This window comes from Pleuronectes platessa, chromosome 19 (assembly GCF_947347685.1).
Source record: "Pleuronectes platessa chromosome 19, fPlePla1.1, whole genome shotgun sequence".
Taxonomy (NCBI): Eukaryota; Metazoa; Chordata; class Actinopteri; order Pleuronectiformes; family Pleuronectidae; genus Pleuronectes; species Pleuronectes platessa.
In genome coordinates, this window is record NC_070644.1 from 9598925 (window position 1) to 9623238 (window position 24314).

General features: G+C 42.6%; 1 protein-coding gene across 5 annotated transcripts in view; it reads right to left on the reverse strand.

Annotated features, from left to right (window-relative positions):
- arhgap24 (Rho GTPase activating protein 24) overlaps positions 1-24314 on the reverse strand; it is a 62366-nt gene that overhangs the window by 12082 nt on the left and 25970 nt on the right. The window contains exon 1 of one of the 5 annotated variants that reach the window (XM_053411084.1): positions 14767-15271. The exons of 2 other annotated variants lie outside the window; for them this stretch is intronic. In XM_053411084.1, the coding sequence (XP_053267059.1) occupies positions 14767-14788 (22 nt within the window). In that variant the 5' untranslated portion in view covers positions 14789-15271. Of the gene's footprint in view, positions 1-1771; positions 1967-6995; positions 7543-14766; positions 15272-24314 lie in introns of those variants that run through there. 2 more of the 5 variants (XM_053411083.1, XM_053411082.1) reach the window with 2 other exon arrangements.

A 24314-nucleotide genomic window follows, 5' to 3' on the forward strand; every position in this document is an offset into this window, starting at 1 on the left:
GAAAAGTGTTGGACCAGAGGAAAGGTCGGCTCAGCAGTAAAGTTATAAAAAATACCAAAAAAGTGAGGAAGAAGTTGTAAGATGACGGTTGTGTGTTTTTGGTGTGTGTGTGTGAGAGGTTGAGTGGTCGGTGTGACAGTGAGATTGATGTTTCCGGTCAGTCCTGATGAGATCTCATTAACAGGCAGCAGACGTGAGAGTTTGTCCCGTGCAGCTCTCAGTATGTTTGTGTTTATCCACTGTGAGCTCCTTTAGCAAACACAGACGATGTTAACTCCGGCACAACAAACACGACCACATGTTTCCATCTCACAGAGAAGACGTCGACTCAAGTTTCAGATGAGGTCATTTATAAGTGGAGATTGTAATTACACATATACAGCAACTGTCCATTTGCCTGAGTGGACGTTAATATTCTGATATCCATCTAAAGCAACACTCTGAAAAAGACACAGTCGTGTAAACAGCATTTTCTGACGACCTTAATCTGAATGAGATCACAAGCAACGATCAGATTGGGACATGTGGAGTAATCTGACTTTAGTCACACGATGTAGACATGTTAACATCTTAATCACAGAACGTGCTATTGGACTTTTCAAAGCATCATCATACGACCGACTGCTTGACGACACATGTCTTGAGTTTGAGTGTTAACAAGTGGCATGTTTATATGAATCATAATCAGACAATGCCCTTTAAAAAAGCATTTTGTAAGACAAATCAGGTCATTCCATAATTTGAATATTGCCGGCCATGTCAATTGAGTCAATGGCTGAGGAAGATCATCACTACTGGTACTCTGTGCTAAATTCAATATGTTCTTTTAATGTACATTCTCACTGCTTGAACACATTTAAGTAACTAAGGAAACAGCAGAACTCGAGATAATATGATTGATCAGTTTGACAGAAAATCTATTTCTGACATTTGTCAAGCAGAAATGCCATATTTTCTCAGATTCTAGATCTTTAAATGTGACTGCTATAGTTAGAACACTTATGGGTGCAGTAAAATTATAAAGAGTACTTTTTTGTAACTATGTTTAGATATTTCGTTGACTGTCAATAATAAATTGAGACATTATCAGCAGATTATTTGATAATTAAAACGATACGTTTTTCAAGCTTTGAAATTAAACTAATATTGTACATTATACATTATGGTGTAGTCTCTCTCTCTCCCTTTTAAGACTCATCAACAGAAACTGGTGCATTATCAGTATGTTGTCATTTGCGGTTCAGTTCAGTTCATAAATATTTGAAAGTGGAACATGTCACAGTTTACATAGTGTTGTACAGAGAGGTCTGCCTGGTTTCATCACAGCAACCATTCATTCATGCATTATCCATTAAATCCTCCATGTTGGGCCTGGAGCAACAGTGGTTTTTATTAATGCTTCTAAATCAAAACACATTAAAGAGTTGAAACTGTTTCACCAGCTGATGTGAGTGTGACATCCTTCATTATAACAACAGGCTGCCGCTCTCTGCTCCTGATCCAGTGATTAGCCAGACCCCGATGTGGACTCAGTAATCACCTCCTCACATGGAGGAGAGATCATCCACTGACTTCACACGCACATCTTTTACACTGCAACGCAAACCTGTGTGTTCAACGCTGCGTCGTCTCCGCTCATATTTACACGTGCGCCATGTGTCCAGTCACCACAACAACAACAACAACAACATGTAAACAAGAGGCAGATCCACAAACACCACGTCACTTGAGCTCCTCCACAAACAGCGGTGGAATGAAACGATGCACTAACCGGTGAACGCGTCGATCACTTGCGCTCGAACATGCGAGTGACTCTTCAGCCGGTGCGAAAACAACGTGGCTCCAACACAGTCCGAGCACTCATGAGGGAGATTCAGCCACAAGTCCTCCTCCCTGTGACTGACTCCACACATCGGCTGATTGAATAAAAGGTTTAACTCAGTGAGGGTATCGATGAGCCGCTGAGTCCACTGAGAGAGAGAGAGAGAGAGAGAGAGAGAGAGAGAGAGAGAGAGAGAGAGAGAGAGACCAGCAGGGGCGCCCAGAGCTTTTCCCGGGGCCCGCCCCCCTCAAACAGTAAAGGGGTTAGGGTCAGGTGAGCCCCTCCCTCATAGTAAATCGTGACTTTAAAGACTGTGAAGATACTGGCTTCTTGATCGCCCCCTGGTGGCTGGCTGCACAATAGGTCATAAGCTGTGCCTCCCCCATGTTGCTGGATGGGGATGGTTTCAGACTTAAAAGTCAAAGTATACAGGAAATAGTTTGACTGTTTTCTGAAATGTTACCAGGTTACCATGTCACAGCAGTGTCATTTGTACAGTGATGTATTAGGGTCTGTGTAAAAAAAAAACACTCTGTACTTTGTGCAACATTTCCAACATGTTTTAAAAAACCAGCCCAGAGAATAATCGGTTACAAACAAACAGCAATATAATAAGTTACAGTCGCTGTTTTCATCTGCCCCTGAGATGGGTCAGGTGACCGGGTGTCAGTGCAAAAACTACTGTCAATATCTCGTGACAAGACAAAATAAGCGTATTGACTCACTTGTATAGAGAAAAGGACATATTTCGATCAGATTTGGGGAAATGCTCGTCCCGTTTCCCATGGGCGACCAGGACGTTTTACTGGGAAGCTCGATTACACAGAATGTCAGAATGTCATATCACTGGATTCTGATCCCCAGATTCTCTGTGTCATCCACTGAAGTGGATCTGTCAGTGGGATTCCACGGTGACACCAATTAGTCACACTGACCTAGTTGGCATGCAACAGTTTTTCAGTCACGGCCATCCCCACCCTCAGCATTGTTCGTGTCGATTGTTATGGAAATTAATTGTGACTCCCCGGTGTCCCTGTGAGTGCTCTTGCCCAAATTTTTTAAATGATAACCTTTAACCCAGAGCCTCTGTTTGCATCACTTGCATGGACAGGCACCATTTCCTCTCGAAAACAACGGCCGTGAATCCGTTAAACAAGCATGCAACGGGATTATACAGCATGACACTGCCATTACAACACACTCCTGCTCCTCCTGCCATTTCCTGTTGATGCTCAGTTTTCTTCCACAGTGGCTGAGTTGGCCACTTGGTTTATAAAGACGGCGAGATGTCAAACATACTTAGCTCAAGGACAGCTTCCTGGACAAAACCTTCAAACCCCCAGAGAGACCTTGGAGAGAGCTGCTGCTAAGAATTCTCCATGACTGAGGAGAAATGCATTCTTGAAGCCTTCCCTCTCCTTTTTAAGTATTTTCATAGTATAAATATTAATGTTATGGCTGCAGACAGAATGCCCTTGGCTGTAATGGAACAAAAACAGGCTCAGTGGTGGGACAGACATCTAGATCCATTCATAGGTGCTGCAGACGGCTACACAAATGAATGAATAGTGTTCCATTTGCATTGTAATTCAAGGCGACATCCATACCACTGCATTTGAGTTACAATTGTTTTGAAAAAAATTATAATTTCTGTCCACATGAAACTGTATCAGGTTCAATCCCCGCTCACAATGGTGTACAGTGGGCATGCTGGACATAGGAAGTACTGCACTGCTCAAATAACAGCTTTTCTCCTACATTTGTTAGCAGTTGTATCATTGTAAAGACAATGCTTATAATTTAATACCCATGTTGCTTTCTACACTAGTAACCACTGCCAGGGGTTAACCTATCGGAGGGGGTCATGTGATAGGAGCCTGACAGATTTGCGATTTTTTTGTCATGACAGAAAAAAAAAAATCGTCAAGCGATTGGAGCATCTTGGTCATCATTTCTAAACATTTACATTCCTTCCCATCCAGACTAGAACGCAGCCCTGGTGTTCTCAACAAAAATAGGACAAGCAGTGTTTCCAAACAAAACTAAAGTTTTAGTGGATCTAAAACTCTGGACTGGTGCGTCCAGAGATTTCAAACGAAAGTGTAGTAGTATGGATGTAGCTTAATGCAGTAAAAACTTTTCATGCACAAGTGCCAACACCCAGCATTTCAGCAACGCCTCTGACTTCAGACAGAAAGGTTAATCAGTGATTTCCCAGTGGGGTTAAAACCACCATCAAGTAAATGGATTATCAGTTGAAACTAAAACCACATCTCTGGGAAGAATAAATATTAGCTTTTTAGACCCCCCCGACAAGAGCTTTCACAGCTGTCAAGATCTAGAAAGAAAGATAAAACATTCAGCTCAAATATCATCTTGTCACCTGTGGGTCAATTCTCCTTGTCTGCCCATTAAATGAAACGACTGCAGGCTATCTTTTGACAGATTCTTTACTTGCTGTGGTTAAGCTGCCTTCCAGTATTCCAGGTTCCCGGACTACTAACGCTGTGACTGGCACTGCGTCTCAAAGGAGCCCCTCAATCATCGCCTCTTAAATGAGACCAATCCTAGCAGGGGTTCAGTGGCGGAGACAGACGAGGAGCATCACTCATTGCGCGACTGTACCTGAGGAGACAACCGTGGCAGCTGTTGCAATTCCCCCCCCCCATTCTCCACGCTTGACCACACGGCCCCCGAAGTTTTACAAACTCAGTGCTGAACAATTGCCAGCTGCACGGAGGCATGCGGGCTGGGACTTCAGACGACAGCTTGAGTTAGAGAAGGAGCACCGAGCAGGATTCCTTATTCACAATCAGGTTCAGACTTCAAACAGAAGAAAGTTCAGAAAAGAGAAAAATCGACAAAGACTCTTTCACTTTTCAAATGTGTGGCTGTATGTCACTGACAATATTATCTACAAGCATGTATTAAAATGACAACATGGTTTACACAAGCTTTTGCCACTTACATACAGGAAATATTCGGCTCCAGCTGCATCATGTCCCAGAAATAACCACGAACAAGTGGTTAATACAGGTCAACAACGTCAATAAATTAACTATAATCATAATATTTTACAGTATGAAGCATATCATTAACACACCACTTGCGTATCCTTGAGGAAAACTACCAAATCACTGAAAACTCTCAGGGACAGCCCTCCCAATATTTAGAGCTCCCCTCTGTGTGTCATAATTACCATGCGAGTTGTGCAAACAGCTACAACTGTTCACTCCAGTTGTGGCCGTTGGCCTTAATAAGTGGCCGAACCCAGCTGCACACTAGTCTTTAACTAATGGCTGGAAACAGGTGGGAGACAACAAAGGATCCCACTGTGCTGTAATTGTTCAAATACCTGAAAGCCCCTGATACACTCCACTCGGAGCTGTGCCTCTGTGAGTACGTCCTGTAAAAACAACACTAAGTGCACACATGCACAGAGAGGTACTGAATGATTTAATTTAGTATTTAGTCGAAAATGTTTGTGTAATAGTATTAAATAATCGTAATAAAAGAAATAGTACCCCACTCTTCGTCTGTCTAATGAATAAAAGCAACAGCCAGGTGTATGTCCATATTAATACATTTTAAAATGACATGTTGGAGTCTAGACAAACATTTCAACTTTGAACCAGAAATAATCTGTGTCCATACAAACACACCTAAACACGTATGTCACCTTGTTGCCAACACTATAATGACATAATTCACCTAAGCTTGTTAGGCATCACTCACTCCTTTAAGGAGCTTGTAATAGCAGGGCCCACAGGGCTTGAATGTTGATATGCTGATGCCACCATTTTGTCAGTTGTTGTGTGTTCAATTGTTTATTAATAAGCAGCCAAAGAAGTGTGCAGCCAAAAGGAAAACGCTGACATCTTGTTCTTTTCAGCGACTACTACATTGGTGACCTCGAGTTCTTCTGGATGTTCCAGAGATGGAAATGATCATGTACACAGGTCACTGGCCCGATGGTCGAGTTGTGATTGATAAGACTCATTAGGAAGATAATGGGAGAGACTGTGTCAGCAACTGTCTCCATTTCTGCCTGTAAGGCTGAAACACAGACCGAAAGCTTTGAAAGAAAAGAAGGTCGACAGCCTTTAGAGAAGTCTGCATTTTAAGGGCTTAAAAGGGACGTGTACTTAAGATTTAACATCGAAAAAATCATGCTTATACGTGACGATGCAGCTTCAGCTTAGCACAAACACTCCACCTATGTTATCTGGATTTTTGTTCTTTAGGCCAGAGCCAGACTAGCCAGCTAAATGATCAACTAAGCCATCTGTCTCCTGGCTTTAGCCTTATAATTAACAACAACAGATATAAAAGTGATATTAACCTTCTTGTCTTGTAACTCTCAGCCAGAAAGAACATATTTTCCTAAACTTTGTCGTAAAGAATGTCCTGTTACCGTATGATATACATTGCCAATAAAAGACTGTGCACAACAGAAGCTTGAAGAAATCGTCTTGCCTTTACAACCTGTCTAGCAAGCGGCATGTGACAAAATATCATGTGTGGATTTAATTTGTGGGGGCCTGTAAAAGTTCAGTTCTACCAGACTTTGGTTGTGCAGCTTGCCAAGTGGAGGAAACAGCTGCTGCTGCCGACCCTGACAACAATGCAGACGCTGTGACTACCTTGGTTAGCTTTTAAATAACAACAAAAAAGGAAATTCTCCCAGAGTTTGTGCGTATGTAGGTTTGCACAATGGGAGATTAGATGACTCCATCAGTGTCAGTGCTCCCTCTTGCCGGCAAGAGTCTTCTTGTTTGCATGCAAGCAGGGGCAAGTTGAGATTCAATATTGTGCCTAATGATAGTCTTCTCAAAAGTCCTCACATCATAAATACCTCCAGAGGAACAGGAAGTCGCTCGCTGAACAAGACTACAGCGCAGAAGGGTTTGTTAGTTCATTCAGAATCATGAGGAGGATTAAAAGTTGAAGCAAAATGACCCATAATTCCTGCTTTTTCATCTTTGCAAATGATGCCCCCCCCCCGCATACGCAGTCATGTGTTGATTCATGAGTCATATAACTTCCAGATGATCTAACCCGTCTGCCAAGTGCAGCTGTTAAAACAGACCTCTGGAGAAATACATCTCTGTAGAGACACATTAGATATAAAGGTGTCAACCAGCGGTGGGAAAATAACAGTTATTATCTTTACCTTGATGTGAGGATATTGAATCAGATAGTCCATACTGTGGTATGCTATGAATGGATGGATGCACCACCTCCATGCCTCCTCCACACTCCTGTCAGTGGCAGTCCAGAAGAAGAGGCTTCCTGAGTAGGTTACAGAGTGCCGGGCTGCCTGGGTTAACTTGAGGACAGGGAGTTCCTCAGTGGAGGAGCCGCTCTGCCACTTTTTTGGCCTTACTCAGAATGAGTGAGTGAGCACAGCTGAGAGGGTGTGAAAGAGAAAGGGAAGGAGGGGAGGGAGGTGAGGTTTGAAGAGGGGGTTGGGGAGCGCGCACACATACACACATATTTCTCTCGAGCACTGTAGTGGGAAACAATGGGCAGATCTCTCTCAAGGCTTCGGTTTAGAGAGGCCACTGGTTTGACACAGGGCACGACCCCATAAGCAAACATGGAATCCCCCATTCACACTGCAGTGCTTTTTTAACACCTGCAACAAAATAATGATGTAATGACCCTGGCCATTGTGACTTTAGCATGTGAACTCAAATAAACCTTAACATAACAATACAGATGTATATAAACCAAACTTCTAGCCAAAGATGTATGTTTAACTCCCAATAAGGGAATTGCAACAAAAATGACTATTTAGTCAGACCTGCCTTAAATTCAGTGAACAACAGAAATCCTCTATAACGCCACTAGTTTTCTGCCAAAAGCTTTGAATTTTCAGAGGTTGGATTGAAGACTAGAACGACTAAATGGGTGTGATTGTATTTTTGTGATTTTCTATAATAAAAAGATTCAAAAGTTGGAATGATGTGGTTTGGTATCATGTGTTTAGTGTGGTCTGGTTTAGGGCCCCCCAGGTGACTTTTGCTGGCGCCTTCAAAGTCCCTTTCAAATGCTCCTGACTCCCGCCCACCATCAACAACAACAAAACAGAACAAATAAATAAAAAACACAAGGCAGCTGCAGCTGTTTATAATCTATACAAAACCTTTAAAGGGGACCAGTACCAATTTCACACTTAAAATGCTGTAACTTTGAAAAAAAGCTGTATGAAGCTTCATAGGGACCTGCACCAAATCCGATAAATCTGGGTTTTCATTTTCGATCTGCACAGGCCCCTAAACATTCCTGATGTATTTCATCGAGATCCATGAATTATTAGTTTGGTTGTAATCCGTTCAGTAGTTTTGGCAAAATCCTACTTACAAACAAACGCAAATGAAAACATAACCACCACAACCTCCTTCTTCCACCAAAAGCCTCATTACAACTTCTACACTTGTCATCCTCCACAAACAGCTGGTCCCTCTCTCTGCAGCTACTGTATATCTTCCCATGTATCTGTCACTGGAGTCCTGTTTCCTAACCCTGACCCCCCAGTGAGGTATTGATGGCTAAATGTCTTCCCGGTCCCTTCCTGTCAATAGACGTGATCCGGAGGCAGCCACCACAACATTAGCCTCCACCTGCGTCCCCAAAGACATAGGCTGGTAGAGAACACAGACTCCATAGAGTTCCTATGGCTATCCATTACCATCTGATGCTGCCTGAGTAACAAAGTGAATAGGAGTGGGGAGGTCAAAGGGGACAAGGATTGCTCGACTCTTTTGTCCGTCTACAGGTGCCCATAGGGAAGAAGGTAATCGTGGCACCAAAAAATGGAGAATAATGGTCACATCAGCTCGTCTCTGGTGCTGAAAGGCAAACACGATACCTCCATGACTTGGGTTCTGCAGCTATGAGGTTAGCGACAACAATGCTAGAGTTCAGCGTAGTGAGGCAGTGGTAATAAATCCTTAAGTCGTTACCATAAACCGTATATAAAGATCTACGACATGACGGCTCTCCCAAAGTAAAGCCAAGGCTGTAATAAAGGCCATACACCCATCCTCCACCATGTTAGTGAATGTGAAGTGGACCAAATTATAAAAGTCAAGGGAGGATATGTTTTCATCTTGGTTTGTTTGTTTGCTGACCTTAGCGGAGGAATCTACTCTACTGAGCGCCTCTAGTTTGAGGCTATAAAAACGTGGTGAAACGTTGTGATTGACAGCGGAGGCTGACTCGCGACTGTATCGGCAGGACTTCGATACTGCCGCTCCGTCCCCCAATCGCAGACTCCAATGCCATCGTAGCCACAAGGCAGCGGCGTTCATATTTTGGCTTCATTTCTGGATAGTGAGAAGAAGTGGAGATGCGCCATCCATCTTTTTACAGAGTCTAAGATTCTTTCAATATTTCCAAAGCGTCCCCTCGCCAAACTGTGATTCAGTCAAAACATATTCACTCCCTTGCACTCGCACAGGATGAAAGGAGGGAAGGTTTAATTTCACGGGTTGAGTATGACTGGGCCGAGTTGTCATGAGGACAGTCAGGGAAGGTCAGCGAGGGGGTGTCAAAGAGCCAAGTGTCTTCATTCAGATTTGAACTAAATAAAGAGTGATGTCTCAGTGTCCGGCCAAGGCTGCTGTTAATATATCATCATATAAGTGGAATTGATTTCAACTTTAGGGAAAGGGAACACGACTCAGACTTGACTTTACGTCCCAAGCGAGCAATTGAAAATAACCTGACATGATAATTAAGAATAAAAGAGGTGCAGCGGAGGGGAGCTGTGCAGCGTTCTCTGGTTGGACGGATCCTTTCAACGTTTTCTCTTTTGTTGCATGTTTTAGCTCTGCAGTCCAGGCATCTTCAAACAATCCATTCTTCCTCTTCTAATGTAACTGCAGTGTGATGAAAGGATACATGACTTTAATGATGATGGATGAGGCTGTACACCGTTTCTTCAGGCTTAAGGAGGTGTTCATACTCCACTGAAATGGAAACCAGTGGCGGCTCTTACACAGGAAATGTGCATTATATAACCTACAATACACAACTTTTGCTTTGGAAAATATAAGGAATGTAAATCAAATGTGAATTATAGGAAAAGTGCAAACACATTTCAAAAAACAAAAAACAGGACCATCCTTTAACTAAAACCTGCACTGAAAACTGTCAATATAAATCACGAATCACAGCCATTCTGCGAAGACTTGCAGTATAACATGAGATTAATTCCGTACACGTATATAGTATGCATGACAACACTTTGAGGTTTGCTCAAATACCGAAAAAACCTTACGAGTGGGCCGTTGAAACGACTGACAGCTTCAGTGACTTTTGACTGGGGGATTAATGTCCCATTAAAATGTTTGGAGCGTTGCGCGCGAGTGTTGAAGGGACAGCAGCTGCCAGCCCTCACCATATCTCAACACCGGGAGACTGGAGCATTACTTCCGAGCAGACTGATACTTTCAGAGGAAGTTTCTGAAAAGGTGCGAGACATTCGGATCCAAGAGGCTCTGCAGGGGAGATCTTTAAATTCAACTTGACTCCCGTTTTAAACGGCATCCACACATCACTGTCTGGTAATAATTGTGACCAGTTGCATACGTGCAGTGTGTCAGTGTGAAACATGCAGGCATCCCTACGGTTACGCAAGCATATCTCCCAATGACAGATCACCAGTTTGACCAGCGCATCACACACTCACGGCCGTGTCACTGTAAATCTATAAGGCCTGCATGCCATACATCTTCACTTGGAGTGCACTGTGCAGCCACAAGATCTTGCATGGTGTTTATCCGATGTTGAAAACGTGTTTCTTTTAGAATAGCAGATGTTGTTGGTGCTAGGCCACATATACACACAATGAAGATAATGATGCGACTGCAGGGAGGGTAATGTCTCAAGGACAAAAATGGGAGATTTAAGTAGACATTTGTGTAAATTTTCTGCAGTCTGCCTCCTTGTTACCAAGCAGGTAATGCTTTCATCAGTTTAGCTGTGTGCAGGATTACACTAAAACTAGTTGACCGATTTATTTAGAAGTTGGTCAAAGGTTATTGACCAAGAAAGAACCCATTCAATCTTGATACTGAACCGGACAGGGGAAAAGATCCAGGAAGTTGTTTCACTTTCTTTAACATTTTGATACCTTTTCATTTTTCAACATATTCACTGATTTCTTACAGAATAATTCATGGATCGCTAAGTGTGTGCTATTTGGTACAGCTTGTATTGAATTCAAGGAGACTGTTGGGCCTTGGGCGGTGGGATTGCAACTGTTTTTAATACTTTTATAAGGATCAAACTATTGCAACAGTTACGCAGGGAGGACAAGACATAGACAGCCTGGTACTTGGAGAGTGGGGCGAACTTCCCTTTATCCACACCAGAGAAGGAAACAAAGAGAGGACTTGACAAAGTGCCTGTTGCTCCTGCTCTCTAATACCTCCTAATATCACCTTTCAGCACTGATGAGGGCTTCAGGGCAGATGCACACCTGCACTCCCCAAAGCCAAAATTGGTAGCTTGTTTCAGTCTGGCCTTTGGGAGAAGCCCTTTGAACCTTTCAGGAAGGGTTGTAGAAACCTGACTTCTGCTTTATAGTGACTAATGGGAGCAGCGAAGGAGGAGGCAAGGCTGAAATTCAAGTTGGAATTCAGGCGAGTTAAGCTCTGAACATGCTTTTGGTTAAGAACAGGGAGAGGAAATTAAACACTGCTGGCAGGATACTGAGAAAAAGGGATGCTGTTCTCAAGAGTTTTACTCACCTGAAGTTATTTCATTATAAAATGAATTCATTCTTGTTACGTGTCATCCAAAGCATTAATCACCCTTTTTCTAATTTGCTAGATTGCTTCAGGAGATTGAAGGATCGAAGTGCCTGTCAGGGCCGAACATTATTGTGATAGAAAGTAAAGATAAATCTGACATTCAATCATCACCCTGCACAAGGCTTTACCACCACTTCGTATTTCCACTCAGTGATTGATGAGGCGGAATATGAATAACACCGTTTTTCTACTCTCACAGCAGAAGGATCGTGGGTTATTTCTGATGCCATTTATAATGCTTTCGCACATATCTGCATGAAATCAGCCTGAGAGGGCAGCTATAAAACCTCCTGTCGCTTCGTCGCCCAATTATATGAACAGCTAGAGGACAGCGACATAAGGCTTCGGCAAGGTAGGCGTGTTTTAAATTTTGACAATCGCAGCCGTCCTGTCCTGCATTTTAAGATTCCACGTCATTGTTTTCTCTGACAAATCTGACCAAAGCGCTGTGGGCCTGTGAGGGTTGCAGTGCACGGGGTGTAGGGTGGGGTGGGGGTTGTTGCAGGGAAGCTGGTTGAACGAAAAAAGATTGGTGGTGATCTGAGTGGAGAGACAGGACAGGGAAACGCTGACGATGAGTTTGGCTCTTTGTGTGTTCGAGTACGCAATGTTGGACATTTGCTGATGTCGTTCGATCGGTTCTCTGGATACAAACCAGTGCCATGAAGCTAAAATAACCCTGCAGACACTGGTCCTGCTATCCTGAGCTTCCACACGTGCATGTTCTCTTTTTGAAATCAGTGTACTGTTGCCCTGCGAGATGGATTTACAGAAGATCATTCTCTTTCATAACTATACATAAAATGTTGATGAAAGTCCTTGGGATGGGGTCTTTAGTACTGCTTAAACTTGTTATTATTCCCATTATATAATAAACTACTAATTAACAAAGATTATTTTCTCAATCAATCAATGAATCATGTCACAACATGACAGAATAAAAATGGTCAATTAAAGTTTCCCCTAGCAGGATTTTAAACGTGACACCTTCAGATTGGTCCAACTAAAAGTCCAAGGTACTCAGTATACTATAATGTAAGTAATGTAACATAACATAAGTCAAATAAGAATGACAATTATCAATGATAGTTTTTTATTAAGTTGACTAATTCAGTTGTCATTCAATCTTCAATTGGCTACTCAGTCATAACCCACTGTTCTCACAGGCAAGCAATAACAAAGATGTTGCACTGTTGACCTTTAACTCCAGTAAAAACATTTCTCAGTGTCAAAGTTGTTGCTTGTTCAGACGTATTTCCCATCATAAGCTTTTGCTGTTTTTTCTCCTCACGTCCAACATCACAGCCCAATCCTGCACCCAGTGGAAAGTGTCTACTCAGCTCAGAATCATGCAGTTCATTTTCCCACGCTGTTTAAATAGAAACTGCACCTGCCCCCATCTGAAAGCTGCCCTCATATTAGCAATCCGCTAAGGTTCAAGCGCTTTTAAAAGGAATGGTAGAGGTACATCTGATTTGTTTAGCATGTTACACACAAAACACACCCATGACAAACTTAGAGACCAGGAACAGTTATTTTGAACCATACTGAAACCATTAAACTGTGATTTGCACAGAAATCCATGTGCTTGGATTGTTAAAACAGAGCCCCAGAATACTGTATAATTTTGAGTCCTCTACCTGCTGTAGGTTCAGACTTTTGCATGAGAACATTTTTACCACCATTACAGGTAGGCTGGGGGCTATGAATTCCGGAGTCTGTTCTCTTATCTGCCCGAAGCAGCCAAGCAATGTGAAACTTGATCCAGCTACAAGAAAGCTTTTACAGAGCCCCATTTTTCTTTCTCTGGCACGACTGTTTTTAAAGCTACATATTTTTGTACAACTACACCTTGGCGGCAGTTAGACTACATGTAGTTTATAAACCGATTAACAGTTATTCAAATTATCTAATCCTTAACACATTATTACTCTGGTATTAGAATGATTCACAGAAGCAGAGACAGTCGGTCAAACAATACCAGTTTGTTACATTTCAGTAAAGTTCACAATCTTATTGGACAATCGGTCAAAGACATTTTCACCACATGTCAACAACTGCGACAAAATCTATTTGGCGTTGGAATACTTGAAAAGTGTTCAGGCTGATTATAGTCATGTTGCATGTTTGATACCTGAAATGAATCGGTCATTATGTTGTGTTGATAACAGCATCTTAATGATGTAAATAAAACTTTAGGCAGTACTGGCACTGTGAGGCTGTATCGCACTGCAGTGCTTTGAGCTAATTTCTAACGTTAGCATGCTAACATGCAGAGGTTTATAACAGTGTTTGCTAATGTGCTAACATTTGCTAATCATCAGAGTACAACTGAAGCTGATGAGAATGTCATTCGTTTTGACTTGATTGGTCTCAATCGCCAAAGCTATTAGCCTATAATTCATCATGAGTGAATGATTTGTATGCAGATCGATCCCACGAGCTCTATAAAACACCCTTAGTCAGTAGAATCAATCAGAACTAATCTTTTTGGGACAAATGTCTAAATAGAGTTTTATGACAACCAATCATGTTGCTGAGATATTTCCTCTGGGACCGAACTTGTGGATTGACCAACTTGCCATCCCAAGAGCAATGCAGCTAGAAGAGCAATCTGTAAAAGATTATTCATCCTGTCAATACAACACATCAGAGTTACTTCTTCGGAGAATATAAATAAAGGAATAGCTTCATTAAATAGTTTTGTCAGAAATCACAACTCAAGTATTCACGGACACTGAACATGTGTTTAGATATTGGAAGACTAACGCTGCGGAGGCTGCAGTAATGTCCCCGCGGGAAAATCAGGAATGCAACCATCATAAATTGCTCATCTGAGATCACAGCTGCGATAACCATAAGCTGTTAAATGTAACGTGTGGAATGCTCGTCTGCTTCCATAATGAATGAGTGGCATGCGGAGGACACCCTCACAGAGAAAAGAGAGTAATTCCAATTTGTGGGTAGCTTTGTGCCTTCAGTTTAAAACAAACTCTAAGTCCTTCCACAAATTCCTTCAGTCGTAAATGAAACTGTCAAAAGTCCAATAATAGCATCATCATCTAATGAAAGCACATGCAACTGTGTTAGTATCCGTTGCGGTTATGTAAAGACACAGACCTGGGTTGGAGTTGAGATCCATGGGGTGCAGAGGAAGACGTGCCCCCTTGACTGCTGAATGGTGAGGGAGCAAAAGCCACACTGTCGCTGCTGACCGCCGGCCCCGAGTGCCACTTCTTCATCTGTTCTTGTTCTGTGCCACAGACAAGTCTATCTCTTTCGGCCAAAACACACACCGCTGCACTTCCTAGCGTCCCAACTCTCCCCCTCCTTCCTTTGTCTCTCCTCCACCTCATATAACACTTTCGCTTAAAACTTCATTTTTTTCCCTTGAGTCAAAGTCAGGTCAACGTGACACGCCAGTCAGCGGCACTTATAGGCGAGGTCAGGCTAAGGCTAGCCTGTCTGCCTCTCAGCAAACCTTTCCTCTACATGTACTTCTGTCAAAGGAGCTGGAAGAGCGGAGAAAGCATATTTCTAAAGACACGCACGAACGAAGAGCGCGGCCGAACTGAAACTGAGTAGGACTGCAAGCCGAAGGCAAGATGATGATGTGTGTGTGTGTGTGTGTCTGAGGGAAGTAGCGTGAGGGGTGGGGTGGGAGACGGCATTGAAGCGGGGGGCGAAAGGGGAGGAGGGTGGTCTGGGGTATCGTAAATCAAGCACAGTGGGCACTCGGCCAAATGACTCATCCGCAGCGCTCTATAAATACAGCCGTGCAGGGTCGGAGAGGCTGCTGCTACCGTTGGCCAAGAAAGACACTGGGGTTTCTCCCTCATTGAGGAAGGTCTTCAATAACTCTCCTTATCGTTTTTTCAATCTCACTCCAGATTTATAGGCAAACCACACATCATTGGCTTCCATTAAAAAGGTCTGAGAGCCTGTTTGAACTTAACGTCAGAGGGTGATTCAATTTAAAACCAGCACTACCTGTTGGATTCTAATTCAGAGGGGGGGAAAGGCCTAGCGGGGAGACATCCAAATATTTATCCAGAGACAAATCAGTTTACATACCATTGGTCTGAACATTCAAGTCAAGTGTCCCCATGAGACAAACATACTGTGGTTGTCCAACTCCGCTGGGGGCCAACATGTGCCCTCGCTGAGACCTGGCCAACATGATACATGTTGGGGGGCAGGGGGTTAAAGTGGGAGGCTCATGGCCGAGACTGGTATGTGACATGTCACATACCGATCCCCTCAATAAGGCTGTTATGTATGCATGTGTGCTTCCTGTCCTGTCCCTCTTTACGTCCTGAGACTCTGCCGGTTCACAGGCCTCAGTGCATTTCCTCCTCCGGATCTTTAATGCTGCACACAGGAATAATGACACATGGTTGCCAGAGAGGAAGTCGGCCTGGAATTGCCTCACTAGAGCATGGATGACAATGAGGCAGATATTTCAAACATCATCTACCACATACAAAAGGTATGCAGCATATTGTTTGGGCATGCTTGATTCCCCAGCCTCCTGCTTTTTGTCACGTACCATCATGAATCTGGAATTGAATTGACACAACAGCAAAGTTATGGCCTGTTTGACTTCATTTTCAACAACCTAAGTGACATTTGTTGTCCTTCACAGCCCAGATACAAAACCATTTTCCACTACCAGCTGCTACTTTATCATCTTTTTATTTTATGACAGCTTTGTTTTGGAGCTAATGGAGGATACATTATTAAGTGACACACCTCTTCTCAACAACAGAGGCAGGCAACATTGCAAGTCCACTCATCCTACATGTTGTTCTCATGTTGCTGTTGCGGCTACCTTTTCCAATTTAGTACTAGATCAGTCATAGCTCTATGAAAAATGGGTTTTATCATCCATTATGCAGTTTGAGTGATTATGTCGTCTCCCACAGGCTTTGGTCCCGTCACTGAGATACACACTACTGCCCAAACACACAACTGTATTGTTGAAACATGAGAGAAATGCAAGAACTGTGACTGATCAGACTGATGTTGAACAAATACTTACGTCATACGAAGCTATCAATCATATTCATGTGCTTTTACAAAGTTGTAACCTCAAAACAAACATGGCTTAGCATAAATACTAGATGTAACCGAAATAGCCTGAAGGTAACACAAATCTACCTACCAGCATATCTTAAGCTGGCAAACTAACACATTATTTTCATGTTTGTTTCTCTCAGGGTCAAAGGAGAAATTTGATAGCACTCTAAAGTTAGCTGCCAACTATTCTAGCCAGCCAGGCTAGCTTAGCATAAATAAAGAGAAACAGTTTTGGTTTCACAGGGGCTATGGGCCAGAATATTTCTTGTCATGGACCATAGACTATATATAAAGATGGACGATGCGTCTCCACTTCTTCCCACGATCCAGAAATGAAGCCAAAATATCCCGGATACAGACGCTGCGATTTAACATATCTGGGGCCAGATTCTGCTCAATAGCAAAAGGATAGACTTAAGGGGTCAAGGCCCTGCTTATACACACGTTCAATAGTGAGTCTCAGCCGTCAATCATTTCCATAGCTTCAAAAAACTAAATAAAACATCACTCAACAGGTGGACATGCATCAGTGCGATGAGATCTACCTAAAATGCCGGAAGACATCTTATTAACATTTACTTTGACCCTTAGTTTCGCCCATGTTCCCTCCGCTAACATGGAGGAGGTTGGGTTTATAACCTGTACTGTAGCCAGCCACCAGAGGGCAATTCAAGACGCTTTGGCTTCACTTCTGGGCAGCCGTCATGTCATCCATCTTTATTTACAGTCTATGCTTCGAATCTACTGTGTGAGTGTTTGCTATGAATAACGTGTTTTCATCGCACATTATTAACAATAATGGTGACAACACTAAAACGCCAACATTTTCCATTTACTGCACATTCAACCTTTGACTAAATGCTTTCCAGACCCTCTGCCATAATGAGCAGTCTGTGAAAACCCCGCACAGAAGGGAGGCGTCCTTGAGAGTTCAATGCTCCCTCTAACAAGCCTCATCATTATGGGAACACTCTTCTCTGGGTGGATAGGGACCAGACGCCGTGCTAGAGGAAGATACTGATGGGAACCTGGTCGCTGAACTTTTTCCTAATCCACGAAGCACATTTGGTCAGGATTAGCAATCTCATAGTGTTTCAACAGTCAGTGAGGGGGTAAAAAAGTAATGCCTCTGCTTGGAGAGGCAACAGGAGTCTGCATTGTTACTTTTAAATCTGTTTGACAGTCAGCCAGAGTTCCCTTCCCAGCACCTTGTCAGAGGCTTTCAGCGGATGGGAGTTTGAGATGTCTGCGATCTGTGTGAGTGCCCAAAAATTCTCTGCTGCCAAAACAATGGAGATGCTCCTTAAATTCTGCGTGACATCGAAGTGTTTTTTCCACCATGGCGCTGATTGAACAGATTTCACACAGTTTTCATTCATGTCCAAAGCCATGAAATTGTCTCAGCAACCTCTGCTAAGCAAAGTTTTTTAGGCTCCAAAATGTTTCATCATTTTTCCCCTTGAATAAAAGGTGCATTCCACTGGGATTTATTTCTCAAACTGTTCCTCACATTTAACCACCGTGTCCTCCCTTCTCTTTCTGGGACACTGAATCATTTTTCAGGACTATGTCGACAACATTTTTAATAGTGCCCTGTTTTTACTTTCTGCTCCCCACCCAAGCTTCCACTTTGGCACCGAGGCAGCGGTGGGCTTACTGGCCTGCAAATAACTTTAAGAGTTAGGAGAACAAACTGGATCCTGATCTATGACCTCCTATTTTAAACTGGCAGCTCATTGGCAGCAGGATTTGAGGCTATTGCCACCAACTAGCTTTTGAGAGCAACTCTAATTGGTCCAATTCTTCTCTTTGTTGAGACACATAACTGGTCCCAGATCAGACAAGTGTTGACCTTAGTGACACCATATGATGATTGCCATTCTACAGCCAGGCCAGCAGCTCTGTGATGCACTTCCGCACAGAAGAGCTAACATGTGCTCTGACTGAAATCACTACATATGTTCCGCATTTAACGTCCCCCGTTTTATTTGGGTGTTCAAAATCTTTACAGTGCAATATAGTGATTTATATATATATATATATATATACTCAAAGAAAGTGTTGGACCAAGTTCAACTGTCAATCATGATGTTTCCCCCCTGTTTTCACAACATCCAATAACTAATTAACAAGAAACATACTTGGACATGCATTGGACGTTTGACCTATGCTCCAGCCAGCCACCAGGGGGCGATCAAGACACTTTGGCTTCACTTATGGGCAGCAGTCATGTCGTCCATCTTTACATACAGTCTATGGAGTCTCCATGTACCCTAAATTCTGCTAACATGTGTTCATTATACAGGGACCCGACAATGTTCTTATGCCAATGTCCCCCAGTTCATGAGAACTCTGTCATACCAGACATTGTGACTCTTCATAATTTCAGAGGTTGCGTCTCAGCAGTGAAGTTCACATGAACTGTCACTATCTCCAACACAAACATGATCCTCTGAGGGAGAATGTTACGAATGGAGCCAGTGGGTTTCTCTGAAAAATAAGATTTTCTATTGAGGACGTTGCATTCGAGTAGGAAACTGTTTGGAAGATAAAGATTAAAACTGTATGATGTAATCACCTAATTGATTATGAAAAAATTAGGTTGAATCAGTGTGGAATAGAAAGTGCCTTTGTCTTTTCTGAGGGACATAAATATCAGTCAACAAGCTGTATTTTTTGTTCTGGGTTATATGAAATCCAATATGCGATGCAGCCCAGAAATACTACATTTGAACACCACTTCATTCTGCCTTTATTGATATTCACTGTGTGTGTGTCCATGTGGGATGGCCCTTTGCCACTTTGTAATGGTGAGCACCAGGGGCCATAAATTCCGATATTAGGAGAACAACCACCAGAGATGTGAATCTGTATACCTCCATATGATGAATGTCAACAGCAGGAGGCCACAACTCCTCCAGGAGGCCGTACACAGTTATAACACACACTCCGGGGGAATTGACTCTATATTCTCATGCACACTAAGTATGTGCATAAAACATGTCCGCTAACAGGCACACAAACACTCCACACGTATGAAAAACGTACACAGACGAAGAGGAAATGCCAGAGAAGTTCAGTTATTGACCTTTCTGAAAATGTCACGTCGCAAAGTGAATTCTTGAGAGAAAAAGGACACGGAGATGTCTCACAGGCTCTGAGCAGATGGAGGAGCGGGCGACAACTCTTCTTTATATGCAGAACAGAATCCTGTCAGTCAAGCTTCTCTGGGCTTCATCGTTTCGCCAGAGCGACGTCCATAAAAATCAGATTCACTCTAAATGCATGACCTCATGCCGACGCTCGCATTGCTCCTGGATTTATGACGCATTGGAAGTTGTGTGGGCACTTCACATGCAGCTGCTAATTAAATCAGTATATTAAAGATGGGCTTTGAATATGTAGAGGTGCTTGATCATGTCACGTGTCAGATTCATTTAATGAAACAATGTGTATAGAATAGCATCTATTCATATCTATATAGCCTCGGCAGTGTGTGTGTGTGTGTATATAAATATGTATTTATAGGATATTTGACAGTATTTTTATAGTATTGTTTTGTATTATTATATGTATTATTATATTATATGTATTATATATGTGACCTATTTGTTTGATATTGATTATTTGTTTGATTATACACTTGATATGGCTGCACAATCATTAATCTTACACTATTTAAGCTTGTCTCTTCGTCCATTTTGTTTTTATATTGTCTCATGTTTCTTTCATATCTGTCCCTTGTACCTTTTATGTTCTAACTAAATCATCTTGAATTACCTATTGACAGGAGCCTTACAAATAAACTTGATTATATGACATGTTGAAAAGACCACAGACCGTAACACAGCCGAAACATGCACATTTAGAAAGACAGTAAAGCAGATGTTCGTGCCTCTTCCCCGTTTGTCTTGTAAATGGTCAGGGAGCTGCCCCGCTTGTATATTTGAATCGGAATTCTACATGACAGACTCACATGTGCACAACAGCGCTGCCAATTGGCTGACGCATAAACACGAGATAATAAAAAAACCAAGTGGTCGTCCAACCCTCTGATTAGATTATTTAAGTGAAATCATCATAAAGTTTAAACTGTACCAGGGGTCCCTTTACTTTCGCTTATAGTCACAATCCTGCACACACATATATAGTCAGCACCAGAGGTTGTCCTTGACTGATGTGACATTGGGGCCTATTTGAAAACCATCTCCACACATCCTGACACTGAAATGTCAGCACCGCAGATTAATACGCTCTCCATGACCCCACTGGGGCTTCCTTAACCTTAAAACCTTAACACTCTCATTCTGCCATATTTACTACCAAGCGGAATAATCTACCTGATTTGAGCTTTTTTAAATTTAAATAATTCATTCATCTATCAATCGTTCCATCATTAACTTAAGGCGCTTATAGTCTACATGCCAGCTTTGTCAGCTTCCACGTAACATATGACTTCGTGATGATGATTAGTTCAGTGGCCTGTGGTCTTAAACCTGCTCGTTTGTCTTCACCCTCCAATAGGCCTCAGCAGTATAAGACATTCAGTCATTGCTGTTTAATAAGACGTGTGACTATATGCTGCAGCTGTAGGTAGGATTAGCATGTTGCCCTGATGAAGCACATTCCTACCTGGACCATACAATGACCGTTTATATTAGATCTTCTCATTAACCTGAATAAGAACGACGAGAACATTTTCACATCTGCTGTGTGGGCGTGATTTACTCCCACACACACCTGCCTACTCATAATTACATAGTATTACCATAAATCAATCAAACTAGTCACATTGTGTGAATCAGACCTGCACCTTAGTGACATAGGACACCAGTAACTCAATGCAGAGGTCACTACAGGGTCACCCGTCATGCATACATGTCAGAACGTGACAGGAGCAAGATGGAGCATTAATCACAGATGAAATTAATCAAATAATTAAATCATGTGAGACATTTGCAGTTACACTTACTTGTAAATCTAATTTTTTTGTATCAAAACCAGAGCAAACGTTTAGCAAATAAATACTTTAAAATACTGCAAATACACATTTCTGCAAAATCATGTTGCTATGACTGATAAATGCCACTGTTTAACAGTCTTGTGAGAATGAAAACAAAATCCCTCAAATAAAGGCATTGCGCTCAAAATGTAGGTTACAATCAGTAAAATCATGAAAAATTCAATAAACAACAGTAGTCTTTTGCAACAATAAATAAAAAGGATTCGTCTTTTTCTGCTTAGTTACAAATTCAACTTAAACCTACTACTATCGAATATGAGTAATAATATTAGGATTATTTTTGCCCAGTAATTCCTCATCAAACCACACGATGGCACTGTCAGCTTGATTTAGATAAACGCTCTGAGGCTTTGCCACATTTGAACCTCAGCACAGAACCAAGTCAAGTCACTTTAACATTTCAGATGCTTTGATGCAGATTTACGTGAGACAGTAGCCACACAAACTCTTTGATACTCTTTTTCTCTTCAGCATGTTCATTAACTCAGGCTTTACTCTGTTAACAGCATCTGAGCTAAAGACCAGCGTCCACCTGCTCGTAGCAACATGGTCCCCCGCTCCTCTCATGAATGAAGGGATCGTAGCCCCTGGGAACGAGCAGAGAAATATTCCCATAATTCAGCAGCAGTGTCCTGCTGTGGCCTGACCAGTAATCATACCAGGACTGAGCCTGAGGGAGAGAGTGATAGAGAGACACACTGAACTCAGAGTCCTGTGTTTATTAGAGTAGTGAGTGAAGAGGAACGCACAGTCTCACTGTCAAAAAGCCCAGCAGGGAGTGTTTCCTGTGTTGATTCTTGTTTTATAGGAGCGGCCTGATTAAAAACAGTTGGCCCACGAGAATGACATTTAGCTACAGGTATTTACGGAGCTTTGACAGGTGAATAAATGAAGAGTCTGCGCAGTTTGGGGAAAATTTATAATTTGCCAAAGTCAGACTCTGCTTTCTCACTGCATTGAAGTCTGGAAATCCAGTTTCCAGGTGCTCAGAGCTCTGCTGCACCAGGCAGCCGAGTTCACATCATACCTGGCATTCTTTGAAGGATTCAGCAACATCAGACTAAACTGCACACTACTCCCGAGCGGAGATGTTCTGATGTGTGTTCCAGATATATGGACTGAGAGAGATCTGGTTTTTATTCTGTCAATGATCAGTTAGGACATTTTGACGATTTTGAAACGTTGGCGGGTTCGTCTATGACTGTCAGAACGTAATCCTCAGGTAATATCCCGGGCATATTATCTAAAAAATAAACTTCCAATGCCCAAAACATGACTTTTTGGACAGCTGTATTCATGCACTGTTTGTATTCCTTTCCTCCCCTTTAGCTCTGGCCCATGTGTGCTGGCACATGTTGTAACGTGTCAGTGTGATGGAAGACAACGTCACTGGTGCTTAAAGTCTTGTTGAGGGTGAGCAAAACAAAAGTCCTAGTATGTCTGTACCTGTGCGTCTCCGTCAGACGGTAGGAAACGTGACATAACCATGATTCCAGTCTAAATATTGTTGGCAATGTGGTGAGTCTGCCACGGAACCCCCCTCCCTCTCTTTGTCTTTCCGCAGATTTAACACAAACTATGCGTTCAAAGAAAAAACAAAACAAAGTCGAGGAAGCAAAAAAAGCACAGGAGGGTGCACAGAGCAGGTGAATAAAAGTTTTTTCCGAGGCGCACCATAACTTTCAGATTTTTTTCCCCCCTGAAGTTTAAAATACAGAGTTAATCTGACAGCAGCAGGTTCTGTCCACTGGTCTGAGAGCTGCCATCAAAACCTCCGGCGGTCACCGTGATTTTAGACCCGGCTCGAGTTCAGATCTCATCGCTGCCCTTTACAAGACAACGGACATCTCTGTACAACCCTTGACTTCCATCCCCTTTCCCTTGCAGTTCTCCAGCCCCCCCTCCCCCCCATCACTTCCCGCCTGTCCGTCCGACAGAGACTGTGTGTCCATGTGTTGTGTTCAAGCGGCTGGGACACATTTTTAGACCAGTGGAATATATGTGTTGTGTTTTCCTTTAATTTGCTCTCCCTGCTTCTTAGGCCTCTTTATATGCAGCCTCATAACAAGTCGTGTTCTTGTTTTCCATCAGTACGAGGGCGGAGTCCATGATGCAGAATACTTTAGTGGAACTGGTCGGCCGCTGCTGAATGCTTAAACTCTCTTGAGGACTTCTAATATGTCTTAACAACCTTCAATGGGTCTTATTGTTCCGCATTTCAATCCACATGTTTTCATCCGTGTGAACGACTTTTACAACATCTGAGACAAAAACCATAATGTACTCAGTTTTTGAAGAATAAAGTTTACGACACACTTTGGTCATTGGAGTGAAGTACAAGCATGTTTGTGCGGAGAAATTATGGATGTGAATAAACATTGGGTACAAGCTCGACACCGCACTGTCCTCAGAGGATCCATCAGTTTGACCCGTATTTTCTCTGGGATTGAATGAAGCATTTGTCGGCCACATTTGAAGGAGCCTCTGAAATGGAACGGACAACACCAAACATAGATAGTCGCCCAAAAGTTCACAGGGGCAGAATCACGACAAGTTGCTGCTATTG